This window comes from Larimichthys crocea, chromosome I (assembly GCF_000972845.2).
Source record: "Larimichthys crocea isolate SSNF chromosome I, L_crocea_2.0, whole genome shotgun sequence".
Taxonomy (NCBI): Eukaryota; Metazoa; Chordata; class Actinopteri; family Sciaenidae; genus Larimichthys; species Larimichthys crocea.
The window spans coordinates 32,412,035-32,429,022 of record NC_040011.1 but is presented as its reverse complement, the minus strand read 5'-3'; the positions used below and the strand labels follow the sequence as shown (position 1 = coordinate 32,429,022).

Sequence of the window (16,988 nt, the reverse complement as noted above, 5' to 3'; positions counted from 1 at the left end):
TTGTCTGTGTGTCTCAGTGACAGCTGGTTCAACCAGTTTATGTCCAGTATTTAAATGTCCATCCCTTTCTCTTTCATGATGATAATTTTTTGAAGAAAACCAAAGGTAAAACAGATGAGAGGATTAAATCACTATCTCCTGTGGTAAAGGAAAATGTGTCTGTCTGTTTTTCTTCCCCTCTCTACCTCAGAAGCTCTTGCCCTTGATTTTTTTGTAATACTTTTCAGAACTTGACATTTTTCACCTGTGCACCAGAGATTAGGGGTAGTATGGTGCCCTGGTGCGACAATGCAACTTAGTGCAACTTAGCTTAAAGATGCATCTTCCTCTCAGAGCTTTAGACACCTGTGTCCCAAAAGTAAAAGTTGCAGCAGCAGCACGTAAGCCTGTTTCTGCAGGGCCTCCTCGAAGGCTTCTGTAGTCTCTAGTTAACCTCCCAACAGCATCTGTATACAGTATATAAAAGGTTCATTCTAAGGTAGCAAAAACATTATGTCTCATATTTTCAGATGATTATACAGTGAGGAAAACATAGTTATGAATATTACATTTCATTTCTGTCGTATCCTTAAATCTGACACACTGGTTTTTCAAATAAACTGCACTATCCTCGTTAGGCAAAGGCATTTCTCTGCACAGGTCATCACTGAAAAGTGTTTTTTAAATTAGTCTTGCAAATACAAACATGGCTTGTCTGCCTTACTTAGTGGCAAAATAAATCAACACAACATAAAATAGATCATGACAAAATTCAAACACTCATCTAGACATGGTGGGCAGTATTTTTATTGATAGAGATCATTACACCTTTTACAAAATGACTGTAACACTGCACAAGTAAACAGACCTTAAACAATTAATAGCAAAGAAATATACTGTATATACACACATAAACAAAGGAAAAGCCTTACATTTGAAATCTTGTTACCTCCATTTACCATATATTGGGCTTCCTAACTCCCATAGTCTGACTTAAATAAGAGTTCAGGAGTACAACATGTGCCCTCATTGCCCTGTATCACAATTGCTTTTTTCCTGAATAGCAGGATGTCATTTGGTAACTAATTTGATAATGCACCCATACACCATGTCCACCATGTGTCACCATAGTAACACTCACAAAAATAAAATGTGCCACATGGTCTATTTTTACAGGGAAAAGTGGGCAGAGGACTAAACAAATAACTTGTGCATTGTCGCATTGGGGGAAAGACTGTTAAATGTCAACTGTGCCAGCCCTGAAGAAATCCCTAAAGTTTCCCCTCCTCAGGACTGACTCAATTGATTACGGTAATTCCTTACTCGTTTCTTAGTTACTACTCTTTTTTTTAAAGATCTACTGTAAGTGCTACCAAGCCACGGAGTGTCGCTTACAAAGACAATGTTTTGCAAGCTTACTAATCAATAAACAATGCATCGAACCTACCACTTCATAGTAATAAAGATAGACATTTTAACAAACAGTCAGCTATGAAACAAGACTAATCCATTATCTAATTGTAATGTACAATATATTACAACAAAAATAATATATGCCTTATTAATACTAAAGAAAAGTGAAGAGGATGTAAACCCTCGCCGGCTCTTCACCAATAAATGTAACCAGTTATGTTCAGAGGACCACACTAAGCCGGTTGTAACTAAAGGAATGAAACCTTCAGTGTTGAGGGTGAAAACCTACTCCATCAATATTTGGGATAACTTTTACATTAAAAAAAAGTCTATTGTAACCTGAAAATACCTGTGATATCAATATCAAGCCTTTAAAAAATAACATCTCCAGTTTGTGATCTTGAAACCTGAAATCTTGACTGGCTTCTACTGTCTTCTTTAGGATTTGCTCAGGAGTCATCATGTGACCTACTGTAGGTATGGAGCATCTGTCACATGATAACAGGCTGTCGTCTCCTGATCAATTACCAGGCAATTTTAAATCAGGAGACAGATAGCACAGCTTAGCATAAAGATTGCAAGGGAAGGCTAACCTGGCTTTGTCAAGTGGTTAAAGAAGTCATACAACCCCCTGCAATTGTGAAAATTGTGGTTTTTACACTTTGGTTTCTGTACAGATAAAAATCAACCAGATATAATGTGTAATGTACAATGAGCTTTAGGGGTGCTGGTTGGTGGTTTTTATTAACTTTGGACAGAGCCAGGCTAGGAGAGTCCGGTGATGTTTCTAGTGGTATTCTAAGCAGAGCTATTCTGGGACCTCCCCAGATTAGTGGTAGCTCAGCACTTGGCTTGTGAACTGGAGGGTGGCCGGCTCAAGACCAGCATGGACCAAAAATATGGTGAACTGGAGAAGTGCTAGTTCCCCTCCTGGGCAGTGGGTGCCCTTGACCAAGGTACCAAAGCCTTAACTGCTCCAAGACACTGCCATGTGGCTTCTCATGTCTATGAGCCCTTTGTGTGTGTGTTGTTGTATTTCGGGCTTACAAAACCTCTATATGTAAAAAGTGTTCTATTCTATTCTATTCTATTCTATTCTATTCTATTCTATTCTATTTATCTCCCAGTTCAAGTGTCATATTCAGTACAAGTAATTAAGTATTATTCTTCCTATATAACTCTTAACAAAAAAGTGAATAAGCATGTTTCTATTAACTATTTCATTAATATTGTTGTTCACTAATAATGACCTCATCTGTGTGCAGTATGCTTTAGAATTTAAGCATATCATCAAACCATGTTGGTAATTGTAGGTTCTTTAATCCTTTTCCACCTCTATAGTAGTTGGCAGACAATTTTCCTCAAGAAGCGTCTTGTCCTCCAAAGACTGGTCAGATTTAGTAGGGGTGCCAGTATTGAGCTCAGCTTCTTCCTCCTGTTCTTGATAATACTCGAGCGTTTTCCTCTTAAAGCAACCCATCTTGTGACAGACAGAAGAAAAATCATTAAAACAAAAGCCACAGAGACCAATTTTACAGTTAATTCTGTTACTAACATTCATTCGGCAGCTCTGCCCATGAGGACAAGTTTATCTTTAACTTTTATGTGGTATAATTGTGGTTTGAAATTAAACTCTTGAATTTGGAAAATGAAGTTCTCACCTTAAACATGATGAACGTGATTATCAACAGCAATAAAAATCCCAGTCCAGCTCCAGTTGCAATGATACACGTTTCCCATGGAGATATTATAAGCTCAACCCGAACTTGTTTCTGTTGGCAGAGAATACAAACGTTTTGTGGGATCCTAGCTTATTTAAATGTGGGTGTAAAATTTCTTGCAGATAAAATAATCTTAGCTGAACATATGTAGACTGAATGTACCGATTTCTTTGTTGGATCATTATCGTTCCTCGAGCCACTTTTGCCAGCCTCCTCCTGTTTAAAACATACATGAAAAAACCTGAGTTAGGTATACTGAAAAAGCAATATCTTTGAAATAGTATTACCGTGGTCAAACTTTAACATACCTCTTGTTTAAAAGAATCCAGCACAAATCGTTGCTTGTCAAAGCGAACGTGTATAAAGCTCTTAAATTTAACCTCTGCAACGTCTCCAGTGTAATATGTAAGAAATTTCTGCAAAGAGCACATGAATTATAACATTTACCACTTTTATTAGTAAATGTGTTATGTATTCTGACTCTGTGTATGTTGTTTGTGTGTATTGTTGCTACATACGTTTGCACGCTCTTCGGGATGAATAAATTGTACATCTCCTGACAATCTAAATTCAGTGGCTGACTCTTTGTCCAGGATGAAATTGTCACACACTATTTTTTGGCAGTGTTTTTCTGGTGAGCAGTACTATAACACAGCAACAGTATAGTATTAGTTAAAAATTCAGTTTAGTTCAGTCATAATATTTTGATACTAAATATGTTACTTACTTCAGACATTGTATCACTGGTGTCTAATGAATTGGTGCATTGAGTTTTGTTCTGTAAAAAAAGAAAAGTAACTGGTAAACATTAGGGATGTGTAAGCAGCAGTATCAGCGAGTATAAGTAGCCAAGTTACCTGCTCGACAAAGACTTGAGGGTTCTTCATTTCAAAGTTATGTTCCAGTTTAGTTGGGAAGACCAGGGACACTCTGACAGGAAAAGACTTCCAACCAGTATTATCTATCTGCAAATTGTGAGACAGACAGTTGATCGATTTTAACAGAATAGCTCAACATTTTGGAAAATGCGCCTATTCACTTTCGAAGAGTTAGAAGATTGACACCATTAGCTTAGCTTAGCATAAACGCTTGAAAAAGGGGGGAAACAGCTAGCTGGCTCTATCCAAAGGTAGCGATATCCACCCACCAGCACCTCTAAATTAAATAACCTCTTTAATTCATACAAAACAAAGTGTAAAAATGACAAGCTTTGGTTTTACAGGATTCATATTGACCTGTGAAGGGAAATACCAGAAAATGCAGTTCCTCAAAAAGCCACTTAAGGCTGGCTACAAAATTAGTTAATCTCCATAAGCCCCCTTATTACAATATCCAACACAACAGCAGAAATAAACATGTTTACAGTCTTTTACATAATAACTTACACGTTCAAATGATACTATGGCTGAAAGTTATGTATAAGTAAATGGTTGCTTTGACTGACAAATGAGCAATATTTCAGGTGCCACATATTCTGAGCTTCACAACAGCTCTTCAGAGTGACATCATGAACCTATCGTCTATATTTGTACTGTGTAAAATACCGACATGTAGTCTTACAAAGAAAATTTTTACTATCGGCTTCACTATTGCGGCATAAAAACACATTGTGTTTTGTCCATCATCATACTTCACTTCACTGACTAGCTAGTGAGCATAATGAAGCCAACTAAAGAGACATAATTCAGATATAATTCACTCTGGAGTTGGTAAAGACCAAAACAGAGCAAAAAGCAGATTAACTAGAATTTGTCAGGTGAACAGAAACATGACACAAGTTCTCCTTCACTCATGTGACACTGTTTGCAAGTTGCTCAGCTGCCCCAAGCAGCCAAAAAGTCTAAAATTAGAATTTGTTTCATTTTTAATGATTAGCAAAAAACTACTATGGGACTGGATGGTTGCTTGTTGTTCTATAATTATAGCCTCACCTTATATACAGTAACCAGTTTTTTAGGTGCCACATCCTCTGGTGTGAAGTTCAGATAGCTAATTGTGTCTTCGCTCCTGAAAAGAATACAGGACATATATCTACATATCACAATATGTAGGCAGCTGTAGGACAATCACTAGTCACACATGGGAACTACCGGTACAGTTGCAAAATGCTGCTCATGTGAATGCTTACACTGTTACTGCCAATTTAACCGCAAATTGTACTGGAATGCTTTTGGTCTTGGAATTTCCCATAATGGTGGTGTTCATATTTTCACTGAGGATAAAAAAAAGGTTTATTGTGAATATTAAACATGAAATATGCAATGATAGTGAATAATGTTATAATTATACAAAAAATAATGTTTGGCTTTTTTGTGTGCGTCAGATTGTACAAGAAGACCTGTACCTTTGTCCAGTAATGGTCATCGAAACAGTGTCATTCCACTTATATCCATTCATGACGTGGAAAGAAATTTTAAATGTTCCCTTCACAGAAAAAAAAACAATGATGTTAGATTTTTTCAAAGAGATAAAAAATGTATTGCCTTTTTTTGTAAATGTGAATAGGTTCAGGCAGTTGGTCACAGTTCTTGATTGATAAAACTTCACTTCCGTCTGTCATGAGGGTGATAGGTAGGTGATAGGTATAGTTATGACTCACATCTGATTTGCTGCGAAACACAGGAAGACTGATACCACATATAGTTTTGTCGAGGTCATCTAGATCATGACAGCTCGGGTGCATTGGTCTTGTAGCCTGTTTAAAGACAAAAATACACATGTAAACGTGTGAACTGAGACCCTTGTTTGACATGCTGTGCTGTTTGTGCCAACATGGCTGTGCTATGATACACAGTAGAGAAGTGAACTGTTTCCTTAAGCTCAAAGAGAATTCAAACAGTTTGATCAGAAACATTTTTGCTTCTCAAACCTACACATCCTGTGTGAGTTTCATTACACTTTTCTCACATATTTTCTCTTTTGCTTCCTCTACTCTGTTAGTAGCACAGAGATAGAATAGAAGTGTAAAAAGAAGTTTTGCAGAGGTGATACATTGATTTAAAAATAAATATGTGCTAGAAAATTCTGACCCTACCATCTTCAGGTCCCAAAAGAAATTGAGATTTGTCAACATAATGACATATTTTCCAGACTGACTTGGGAATTTCAGTCAAAAAGTTAAAGTCACTTTTCTCCTCTATTTTGATGTTTAATCTGAGCAGACTAGACCGGCATGTAAGCATTACGTCAATGTCACATGGTTGCCTGATTTTTGGCATCACTGCACTACTATTGTTGGACTCACAATGTGCAAAAAAGGATCAAAAGAATTGGCAAGTACATTATTCATAATATAACTTCGCTACCAGCAGTTTTTTAGTTTGAGATTCAGATTTATAACGCTAGTAGCAACTAATATAGACTCAACCTAAGATAAGGATCGGGCTACAGAGATCTGTTGAGATCTTAAATTTGTTTTATTTTCAAACATGAAACCTTCGGTCCCAACTGACTTTGACTCAAGAGACTTCACTTGAGGTAATAACTTTGTACAGTTGGCTCTGGAGCTCCCCAAGACCTGCAAACAGAATGCAGATAATAAAGTGACCGCTGAGTGGGATATGATGCAAAAGTTTAATTTTTAAGTCACCCGTGTAAGAACCATCGTAGAGAATGAGAGGCCTGGAGGATAGTGCATTGACAGGCTGGTGTTGTACGAATCATCTCCACGATTGGACAGTTGCACAGACACGTTGAAGTAGTTATCTTCTGTTATCAATAATGTTGGGGTCCTAAGAGAAAGACAATATTTCTTACATTTGGTCGTTAATATTAACAGTTGCCATGCTGTGTTTGTCAGATATACTGTACATACATGAAGTTGAAATCCACCTCAAGTTCGGCTATGCACGTGTCATTTGTTCTACATTGCTTTTCAAAGGGAACCTGTAGAAAATACATTTTTGTTCATGTCATGCTTAAAAGTTCAGAGTTAACAACACAGGATTTACAACACAATAGATTATAACACATAACACATGTTAAACTGCTGATTGTTATACCCTCGCCTTACCCTCTTTTGCCTAGCCCTAAGGAGAAACTACAGTTGCCACAAAACATGTTCTATATCTCATATTTTATATCTGCCATATTCTATAAATAGAGCGCCCTAAATCTGACTCACTGGACATTTAAGTTTCTGGCTGTCCTAGTAAAATTGCCATTGTTTCAGTTGATTCATATCTTTAGAAACAAATATGTCTTAAAGGCAGTCTTTGTTAACTATGTCAAAGGTAAATCCCCACTTGTAAGAAGAATGTGTGACAAAAGTCATCATCACATTGTTAAAACTTTCTCTGAACTCCGATTCCTTTATCTAAACACCAATTGAGATAGGCAGATGTAAAAAGAAAATCAGGATCAGGATACAAACTCATGTGACTAACTGCAGCCTTCTGCTGTACATACCTCAACTTCAGCCTGCCTTTTGCTGTCCATATTCAGGACGGCACTTGCACTCTCACTGTCAACTTGGGAAAAGTTTAATTTGATGCTGATGGGTGACAATGTGTCTTTCACACATTTCTGCAAGAAAAAAAAAGAGTCATCAGCATATTGTTGAAAGCAATGTTCAAACAGACTTTGCATTTTAGAAAATTTGGTCAAGTGCTTTAGATTTATTACTATTGTATTGCTACTCTTTTTTTCTTGATGAAGCTAAATAGTATGTGAGGATTATAGTATTATAAGGCTATGATAATGTGATTGAAAAGGCAATAGCCAGCAACTGTTGATCAATATACCTGACATGCTTTCTAAAACTCTTGGATTGAAAGTGTGTTGTGTAGGTAAATGGAACAATCTAGGAATTAAGTAGCAGTGATATATAGAAATCTATATAGAGACATGCATAATATTCATAGATGTACGCATAGGTGATTATATACTGTACAAATGTGATGGTGAACATTATTCATTAATATCCATACTGGCATGTAGATGGAGTGGTTGAAGCAGGTGTACTTTAGCAGCTCGTGGTTAGAAGTATGATTCCTAGCTTTCTTGTCAGTTTTACTGAAGAAACCTCGATATATTGCTCTCGCCGGATCCACATCGAGCATGTATGTGATGTTCAGCCTAGAGCTCATCGCCCCTGCAAAGTCAGACAGCAGGATTGAAATATTGATATGGTGTGCAGTATCAGCAGCTGTTAAAAATGCATATTATTTGGTCATTGTCCTACCCTGTTTGCTCTTTGTTGCTTCCTTAATCTCAAAGCAGGCTGTTAAGGTAACCATTGGTAAATTTTCATCTGTGGTGCCCACACAGTCAATTTTCTCTATGCTTATCACCTTTGGTTCAAAAGACAGATGAGCTGTCACATTAAAGACCGGCCTGGATCTGAAACGCATTCATCAAAATGATTAAAAATGGATTATTAGATTTATAGATTATTAGACTTTCCACATGATCTTTTCTATAGGATGATGGTATACTGATACATGGATGAGGATGACTAAAAGAAAACATAACTTGATCGGCTGTCACTTATGGCTTTTTTTTTGCTTTCAAACTATAAAAAATGATAGCTGTTCTGGAAACATCAAATTTCACCTATATTTTGAAATCAGTTCATGGAAATCTATGTTTACATGGTTCTGGCAGAGAGTCACTGTATGAAAACACTCATCATCTACCATGTGCATTATCAGCTAAATGGTCTCGTAGATTCTCTCTTTTTGTTGTAAAAACTGAGCATTATGAAATGATAAAATGTAGTCTAGAGGTGAGCAATTGTACATTCTCAATGCACATGGTATATCCCTACCTCAGGACAACAGCCATGCCCTGTGATCCAATCACAATATCTGGGAGTCCGTCCTCTCCGAGGTCGATTTCCCCGGCAATGGCCTGTCCAAAGAATCTCAGCCCAGGTTTAATTTTTTGTCCCATGATTCTCTGGAATAACAGAAGTATGACAACTGAAACAATGCATGAAGGAAAGCATCAAGGATGACTTTTTGTGTGTGTGTAGGTGCTATGCATATAGGAGTGTATACATGTGCTGTATCTGATGTCTTTTGCCATGGTGTATCATTTATCAATGTACCTGTATTTGTATTTTTACATGTATTTGTGAGACTTTTATTTGTCTCACCTGACTGAAAGTACTGCGCATCCCATTGTTTTTGTCTCCAAGGAAGATGTACACAGCCCCCCTGTTATCATCCTCGAGGGGGGCTCCAATAGCAACATCTCGGAGACCATCTCCATTAAGATCTGCAAGACTGGCTATGGTGGTGCCAAATCTCCCCATTGATGGTGCAGTTATATTCAGTTGAGATTTCAATGGCTTGCTCTGAGGAAAAAAGTGAACACAATCACGCTGTAGAACAGGGTTACCATAGACAGAACTGGCTGCCAGAAGACAGAAGAACTACACTTTCTCACCTCGCGTTCAAGCAAAACAAAGGAAGTTATTTTTTAAATATAACCAAAATTTATATCCAAAACAGACATACAGAAATGTTTTAAATGTGAAATGATTGCAGTGAAATGTTTCTCCTCATGCAGTGACTTGAGAACAACCAGTGGAAATTTATCTTGAATGGAAAATGCATAAATAAATCTTTGGTTGTTGTTGTTTGTTTCTTTACAATACTTGTGTAAATAATAATTATTCATGTTATTATTTGTTTTTTTACTGATTATTTTTTTCTTATACACACAAACAATCACACAAATACATACACAAAATGTATTTGTTTCACTGATTTGTGATGCTTTTGCAAATTTTAATTGAATTTACACAAATGCATTCATTATCTAACAATAATCTTGTTAAAGTTACTGTGAGTATGATCCCACCTCATCAGTCAGTTTATAGACGTATATCTGGCCTTCCCTCCTCTCCTGAGGATGGAAAAACAGGGGAGCTCCCACCAGCAGGAAATCAGTGTTACCATCTGAATTGATATCTACTGAGCACAGCTCTGCACCAAAGTAGGAGCCAATCTGAAAAGAAGTACACATCATTCATGTAAAAAAAAAAGGGGTATCAGTGCAAGGAAGTACTGTCATTTCCTCTCTACAACCACTAAAACAAAGGTTCCAAGAAGCAGGTAACAAGTAAATGCAAAGTACATCATTTAACAGGAAATGTAAATGTGAGGGGCAAACTTATCTTACGTAGATGACAGTAAACATGCCTCTTACACAGTCTCCTGTTATAAGTACAAACTGGGTATATGAAAAATGAGAAGTTCTAATGGTAACAAAAAGGTTTTCATTAGCTTGCAAAGGCAGACTGAGAATTAAACATGTTGGTAATAGCATCCTTAAGGCAACCTTAAACAGAGTATTTCTGTTTAGAATATGTATGTATAAAGAAAGAAAAAAAACTTTCTCAACACAGTCACCAACCTGCTCCCCGTTTTCTCTGTGGAATGCAGTCCATTTCTCGCCATTATGTTTGAAAAGTACGACCTGTCCTATGTGCTCAAATCGTGGTGCACCCGTGAAATATAGAGGAGCAGAATTCCTCTCTCCAACAGAAACAGAGTATCCTGCAACAGTGTCAGGCACATATTACAGAATCTGCTGAATGTTCATGCCTTATTGCTATATCCATTTTCTACGTTCAGAAAATAAAGCTATTATAAACCCATTATCGATGCTGGAAAGATAATGTGAAACAAATAAATTCTGTACCCATGTAGGAGGCATTCTTCATCATAGAATCTTCGATTTGTGTTTGTTTTTCTCCACGAATCTCTTGGAGAGAACCACGCCAGCCATTTGATCCCACTGAACCCAGAATCAAGGTATCCTGTGGACAGAATTGTGCAGGTCTGGTTAGAGCACAGAGAGGAGAGGAGCCACCAACAGTAGATATGTTGGGAAGTGACAGATGACTTCTGCAGACAGAGATGTGGAACTCAATGAATATAGTATTTAATCATAATAGTTTGAAAATTGACTGATATCCAACAGCCGTTCATAATTGTGAATCTGTTGAGGATCAGTTCCTCAACAGATCACAATTATGAACGGCTATTTATGTTTAGTGTTTCCTGTTATTTACCAAATTTATCTGTAAAAGTCCAAAAAGAAACATGTAGATTTTGAATGTGGCCAGATTTTGTCTTATTGACTTTACTCACCTTGTGGAAAATAGCACTGAATCCACTCTGAGATAATTCATTAGTCAGGTCCTCTGCCAGAGACACTTTGGAGCCTAAATATAAATACATTAGCATTTCATGTTAATATTGCAGACACACACCAGGAAGATGATTGATTTTTATGTAAATAAATTATTATACAAAGAGGTAAAAACAAACAAACAAAAAACAAACAAACAATAACATCACCTTCCATTTTAAAGATCTTTTTTTGAAAGTCTTCTAGTATTCCTGTGAGTCCCTCGTAGTTCTCAATTTTGAATGCATTTTGGTCTTTTGGTTCTGAAGCAATGAGTCTAAATTTATCCATTTTAGCGTCTTTCACCTGAAACCAGAATGATGTTTGAAATTATGAAGTACCTCCAATGATGCCAACAAGATAAACAACACAATTTTGTAAAATTTTGGACTCAAAACTGGACACTGTTACACTTCAAGGCTGAGCTCAGCTATGATTATTACAGTATAATTTAATGACCAAATATTTTAAATGTTCCCATGCAGGTAAAAACATTTTTGACTGTGTAACTGTACAGAAATGAACAGATGGGTTACAACAGTTGATCTCTGGGTACACGATATGTGATTACTTAGTAAACAAAGTGATCAACAGAGATCTATCTATTGGAAACATAAGACAGAATAATGAGACATGTATATCACATAACAGCTTACCCCAATGACAAAGCGTGTTATGTGTTTTTCATCATATTTCTTAATAATCCCATGTCTGTCTGCATCACTGGGGTCTCCATCTGTGATTATTACCAGAACTTTAGTTGCATCAGGAGTTGCGCCTGCTCCTGGGTTTTCAAAGATTTGTTCCCTGAAACAAAAGTACCAACAACATTTGTAATGGTCAGAATAAACAAAACTCCATCTATGAAAATGTCTCCAACAAATAAGATGTTCATAATCTTACAGTTGTACTCTGCCAGTTGTTGTTATTCATTATATTTTTATGTTATTCAGATGTTCAAGAGTTTGACAACTGTTGAGTAATTAAACTGAACTTACAGCACAAATTTGAGTGCTTTGTGTGTGTTGGTGAGTTTCTTCATATGGGGTTCTTTCATGAGTTTATCAAGAGCAGTACCAGCTTGATAGTCATTGAAGTCAAAAACCTTCCTGTAATCTGAAGAGAACTGAACTGCTGCAAACTGAAAAAGCAGACAACACAATGCATTAGCATATAACACTGTGTATATTTGAATGCTGTAAATACTGTAATGTTGCAGTAGGGCACTGACCTTGATTGATGAGCTTGAAAGATTTTTCATTATATCCACTATGAAATCTTTATTTTTGTGGAACTCTTCTTCAGTCATACTCCCGGATCCATCAAATAGAAAGGCGAGGTCCACTGTCTGTTTTTTGCACTCTGTGAAAATTTGTAAAGAATATTTAGTGAAGACAAAAACATTGAGAATAATACACTACAAGAAGGTGGATGCTATGATCACAGAGTGTGAGATGTTTACACTCTCTAAATGTATTTACCTTGGAAATTAGGTGTGATAGAGGAGACTGGCTGTAGATGAGCTGTCATCTTGTAACACACGCTGTTCAAATAGGAATTGTCATAACATTCATGGGCTACACTTGGACTGCAAACCTAGATCAGAACATGAGAGGAGAAAGAATTTTGATTGATCATACTGAATTGTTTTGCTCAAACCTTTGGAAAAAGGCACAGAGGAAGTGTATTTTTTATTTTATTTAACTCATTGAGCTTTGTGATTTTCTTACAGTGAATTGTGAGAGTGTGGAGTCTTCAGCTATAGACAGTCCAAAGTGCTTGACCGGTATTGTCTTGTTTGGGAAAGAAATATCTGCAATAGAAGCAATACTTTAAAAATACATTTCTCTTTTCTCTTTTCTTTACAGAGCTTTGCCACACTGTTTCCATTTCATATTTTATATTTTTGCCTTGTGAAGAAAAACTTGACTTTTCTTGTTTTGTGCAGTATTGACTTGCATCCCTGCATTCATATACTGTACCTTTAGGGGTGAAGCACTTGGGTTTTTCAGATTTGTCATGTTTGCATATTTCTCCAGATCCATTTAGAGGCGCAGTAACAATTATCCTGTAGATGGGTTCAACAACCACAATATGGTAATTTTAATCATTTCAGTGAGCAGGCTGACATGAGCAGCACAGTTTTAGTTTAAAAAAACACTTGACACTGTCACCTTTGTGCAAGATAGATCTCTTGATGCAGATGCAGTAGAAAATAGATGACATGATGCTTGCATGTCATTTAAAGTGATAAACCACAGTGTTACAGTTGAAGTAAAACGGAATTTGAGAGTTACAGCAATGCTAAATATTAACTGAACCACTAAGTTGCAAATGCAAACTTACCCTTTGTTTGTTCCAGATTTGAATTGAAGCACTTTGTATCCATAGAAATCTTTTTGTTCGCCAGAATACATATCAGAGGGTGTCATATCAAGGTTGAAAGCCAAAGAAACAGGGATGGCTGCAATTTGTGAAAGAAAAAATCAACATATATATATTTATGTCTGCACAAACCCAATTTTTAGAATACATTTGCAAATAATTATTATATAGTTCAAATAAAGAAGTATCTTGTGTGTAAAAAGGATTCTAAAGAACATCTCTGGCAGAGGTTCCATTTTATTCCTTAAATCCTTTGTCATGGTGGCTGAGAGAACTCAACTCATTACAACTTAGAGGTGAATAAGTCACCTAGCATCTGAGCTAAACAACTGCTTGCTTTGAGGCAATATGCAGCCAACAAGCCAAAACAGTTGAAACAAAGGTTACTGGATGTGAGGGAGGACCTTCTGAGGATGACATCAGGAGGGCTTTCAAATGTGTGAACATCAGAAGGAAAACAGTGATAATCACCCTGTCCCTGGCTGTCAAACGATGTCATACCCACATGCTTCAAACAGTCCACCATCATTCCTGTCCCCAAGAAAGGTAGTCCAGCCTAGCTCAAGGGCTATTGACCAGTAGCACTCACCTCTGCAGTGATGGAATGCTTTGAGCAGCTGATCAAAGATCACTACAGTATAACGTACCCTCCCAACCAATCAACAGAACATGCCATCATCTACAACACCCCTATCCCACCTGGATAAGAAAGGGAAGATTCAGTTTATTTACTACAGTTCAGCATTTAACACCATAGTCCCCTGGCCACAAAGCTCGACTACCTCACTGTGCATTTGAATCCTTAACTTTCTGACAGGCAGACCTCAGGTGGTGAGTGTTGGGTTGACACATCTCATCCACCATTAACATCGGAGCACCCCAAGGCTCTGTTTTCAGTCCCTTGCAGGAACTCCCTGTACACACAAGATCATGTAGCCACTTTTGACTCCAACACAAGTGTCAAGTTTGCTGGTGACACAGCTGTGGTGGCCTAAGACTATATATTCCATATTGCCATTAATGTTGTTATTTTTGTTGCAATTCAACAGCCAACAGTTCAGTAAAAGAGAGTGTGTTATGCTAGGAGCAACTAATGTTGTCTGAAGCAGTGATAAGGAGCTGGTTAGAGTGGTTTGGTGAGCTTACTTCTTTCTAACTCCACACCACCAGATTTGTATCATTTTCAAACTTGTTGTCTTCAGCCCTGACTGACGCCAACTCAAGTGACATTACTTTAGTGAACTTATCTAGACTTCATATAGCTCCCTATGGAGCCACAAGAGGCTTTATAAAAAATTTTTCATATCTGTAATAGTACCCCCAAAACTCCTGTGAACAGTTAGTAAAATTCATAAGTTCCCCTTTAAGATCAAGACAAAAAATAAATAAAATCTCCCCTCAAGACTTTCTTCCATTATAGTTTACCATACTTCAGTTCTACTAAAAACACAATTTCAGTCTATACTGGAAACTTCCATTGTTGTGTATGACTTGCAGTGATTCTGTCACAATGTCCTGTTTTTGCTCATTCTCCCTTTCTGTCCCTCCCTTCAGTCACTTCTCTCTTCCCCATTCCCATTGCATTCTCATCATAGCCATTTGGTACATATACTGGTTCCATTCCAAAAGTGCTTTGTCACATTATCATAGTTGTTGTTTAATTTTTGCTGTTACATTCGCACTTTGTCGGTTCTGCCTATGAGCTCTTTTCATCGTTAAACCATTAAACCATTAAACATCCTGCCATCTCAGCTGTCTGCACTTGCGTCCTCCCCTTGCCGCTTTCCTGCAGGCCCGCAACAGATTCTATGCCTTCTGCACTGGTAGGCTTTTGTATGAGATGTATATTTTATCTTTTTAGGAAGTGGTTTCATTTGCAGCTCAAAGTGTTTTGGATCTGAAGAAACAACCAAAATCAGTACATGCAGGTAAAAAAAAAATGTGTTCAGCTCTGTCAGCCACCGTATTTTTTTTTAAACATATTGTCAAGTTTTACAGAGGAAGTTCAAATAAATTGCAGAAACTATTCTTATTCCTGAAATGTTTGTTTGTTTGTTTACGTTTATTAGGGACCATGTACAAATAAAACATAAATGTTGCCATTTCATGCATTGTACCAGAGTTAGCCTTAGGCTAATTTACATCCGCAGTCCCTGGCAGGACATAAAACATCAAAAAACATATGAACATATACATATATACAATAGACAAGTCACTCATGACACACACAAACACACACAACATAAAAACATTCTGTCAGTAAGTAAGTAAGTACTTACAGTAAGTAAGTATTTAAGTACATTTACAAATTTGAGGTATTTTACTTGAGTATATTCTTCTCTTATTACTTTCCCCTCCTACTCTCCATTTCAGAGTGAAATATTGTACTTTTACTAACCTATTTGACAGCCTTATTTACTTTATAAAATATGTTTTGTTATAAATTAAACTGCCAACAGTATATAAGACTGATTAAAGACAAAAAATTATTTTGCAACTATTTTCGTAATCATTAGTAATTTTTCATTCAAAAACACAGTCACAGGATTTCTACATTAAATACCGGTACTTAAATAGATTTTCCTGATTTTACCTAACATTTTAGTGCAAGGTTTTAACTTGTATTGCCGTATTCTTTACAATGTGGTACATTTATTTAAGTAAAGAATCTGAATATATCCTCCGCCACTGACTAGTTTTTTTAAAAGGGGTGCGTTCTTCTCTGTGAGGCCAATGTAAGTTTGTGCTGCTTATTAAAGTAAAATAAATTACATTTGGGAAAAAAAAACTTGAGGGCAATTTGTTTCTTAAAAAAAACACATGTCACACAAGTCACTGTTACTCTGACAAAAGTTCCTATTGGTTCTTCTTTTAAAAAAATAAGTTTTCTCAGTGAAAAGTGTTTGCGGTCATGTTAAAATTTTAACCTGAAACTGCCCCCTCTCCCCACACACACACACACACACACACACACACACACACACACACAAATCATTACTCTCTTTCTTTTCATAGATAGACATTGTCAAATAAAATACACAAGATGTAGCAAAATTTTTAGATCTTACCAACCGTCACCATATAGGTGAGCAGGAAGATGCGACACAGCCCATACATCTTTCACATCAGTCTTCTCACATGCCTGTGCTAGTGGTGTTGCTTGAGATGTGTGTGCAATACTTCCTGTGTGCTTTTTAAACTAGGGTGTTTCCGTAGTCTGCGGTTGTCACACTTCTGCTCAGCTCACATTTCTCACCACTCCCCATTCCCTGCCTTTCCTATACAAGTACTTTTGACATTTTTTATGAAGAAAAAAAAGAAAAAGATGCAAATAAAGATGGAAGAGGA

General features: G+C 36.8%; 1 protein-coding gene across 1 annotated transcript; it reads right to left on the bottom strand.

Annotated features, from left to right (window-relative positions):
- Window positions 1–768: 768 nt before the first annotated feature.
- Window positions 769–16,851, bottom strand: zmp:0000001082 (integrin alpha-L). The gene is made up of 31 exons (XM_019266150.2): window positions 16,709–16,851; window positions 13,602–13,719; window positions 13,238–13,323; window positions 12,986–13,068; window positions 12,737–12,851; window positions 12,487–12,617; window positions 12,254–12,396; window positions 11,912–12,062; window positions 11,426–11,561; window positions 11,216–11,289; window positions 10,764–10,881; window positions 10,476–10,618; window positions 9,921–10,067; window positions 9,211–9,411; window positions 8,881–9,011; window positions 8,296–8,453; window positions 8,042–8,205; window positions 7,521–7,637; window positions 6,928–6,998; window positions 6,703–6,844; window positions 5,713–5,808; window positions 5,458–5,537; window positions 5,242–5,325; window positions 5,045–5,120; window positions 3,971–4,078; window positions 3,841–3,891; window positions 3,632–3,757; window positions 3,422–3,529; window positions 3,276–3,329; window positions 3,054–3,164; window positions 769–2,872 (listed from the first exon to the last, which is right to left on the bottom strand). Exons 1-31 carry the CDS (start codon window positions 16,755–16,757, stop codon window positions 2,711–2,713), a joined length of 3,534 nt encoding a protein of 1,177 aa, XP_019121695.1. The 5' UTR covers window positions 16,758–16,851; the 3' UTR covers window positions 769–2,710.
- Between the last annotated feature and the right edge of the window lie 137 nt (window positions 16,852–16,988).

What these genes read in the sequence shown, in the direction of transcription:
- zmp:0000001082 (XM_019266150.2), bottom strand. Translation starts at nt 16,757, where the DNA reads ATGTATGGGCTGTGTCGCATCTTCCTGCTCACCTATATGGTGACGGTT. An exon ending in CTACGATGGTTCTTACACGG is followed by an intron (nt 5,809 to 6,702) that starts GTGACTTAAAAA and finishes GTCTTTAAACAG; the next exon opens with GCTACAAGACCAATGCACCC. An exon ending in GTTAAATTGGCAGTAACAGT is followed by an intron (nt 5,121 to 5,241) that starts GTAAGCATTCAC and finishes TATTCTTTTCAG; the next exon opens with GAGCGAAGACACAATTAGCT.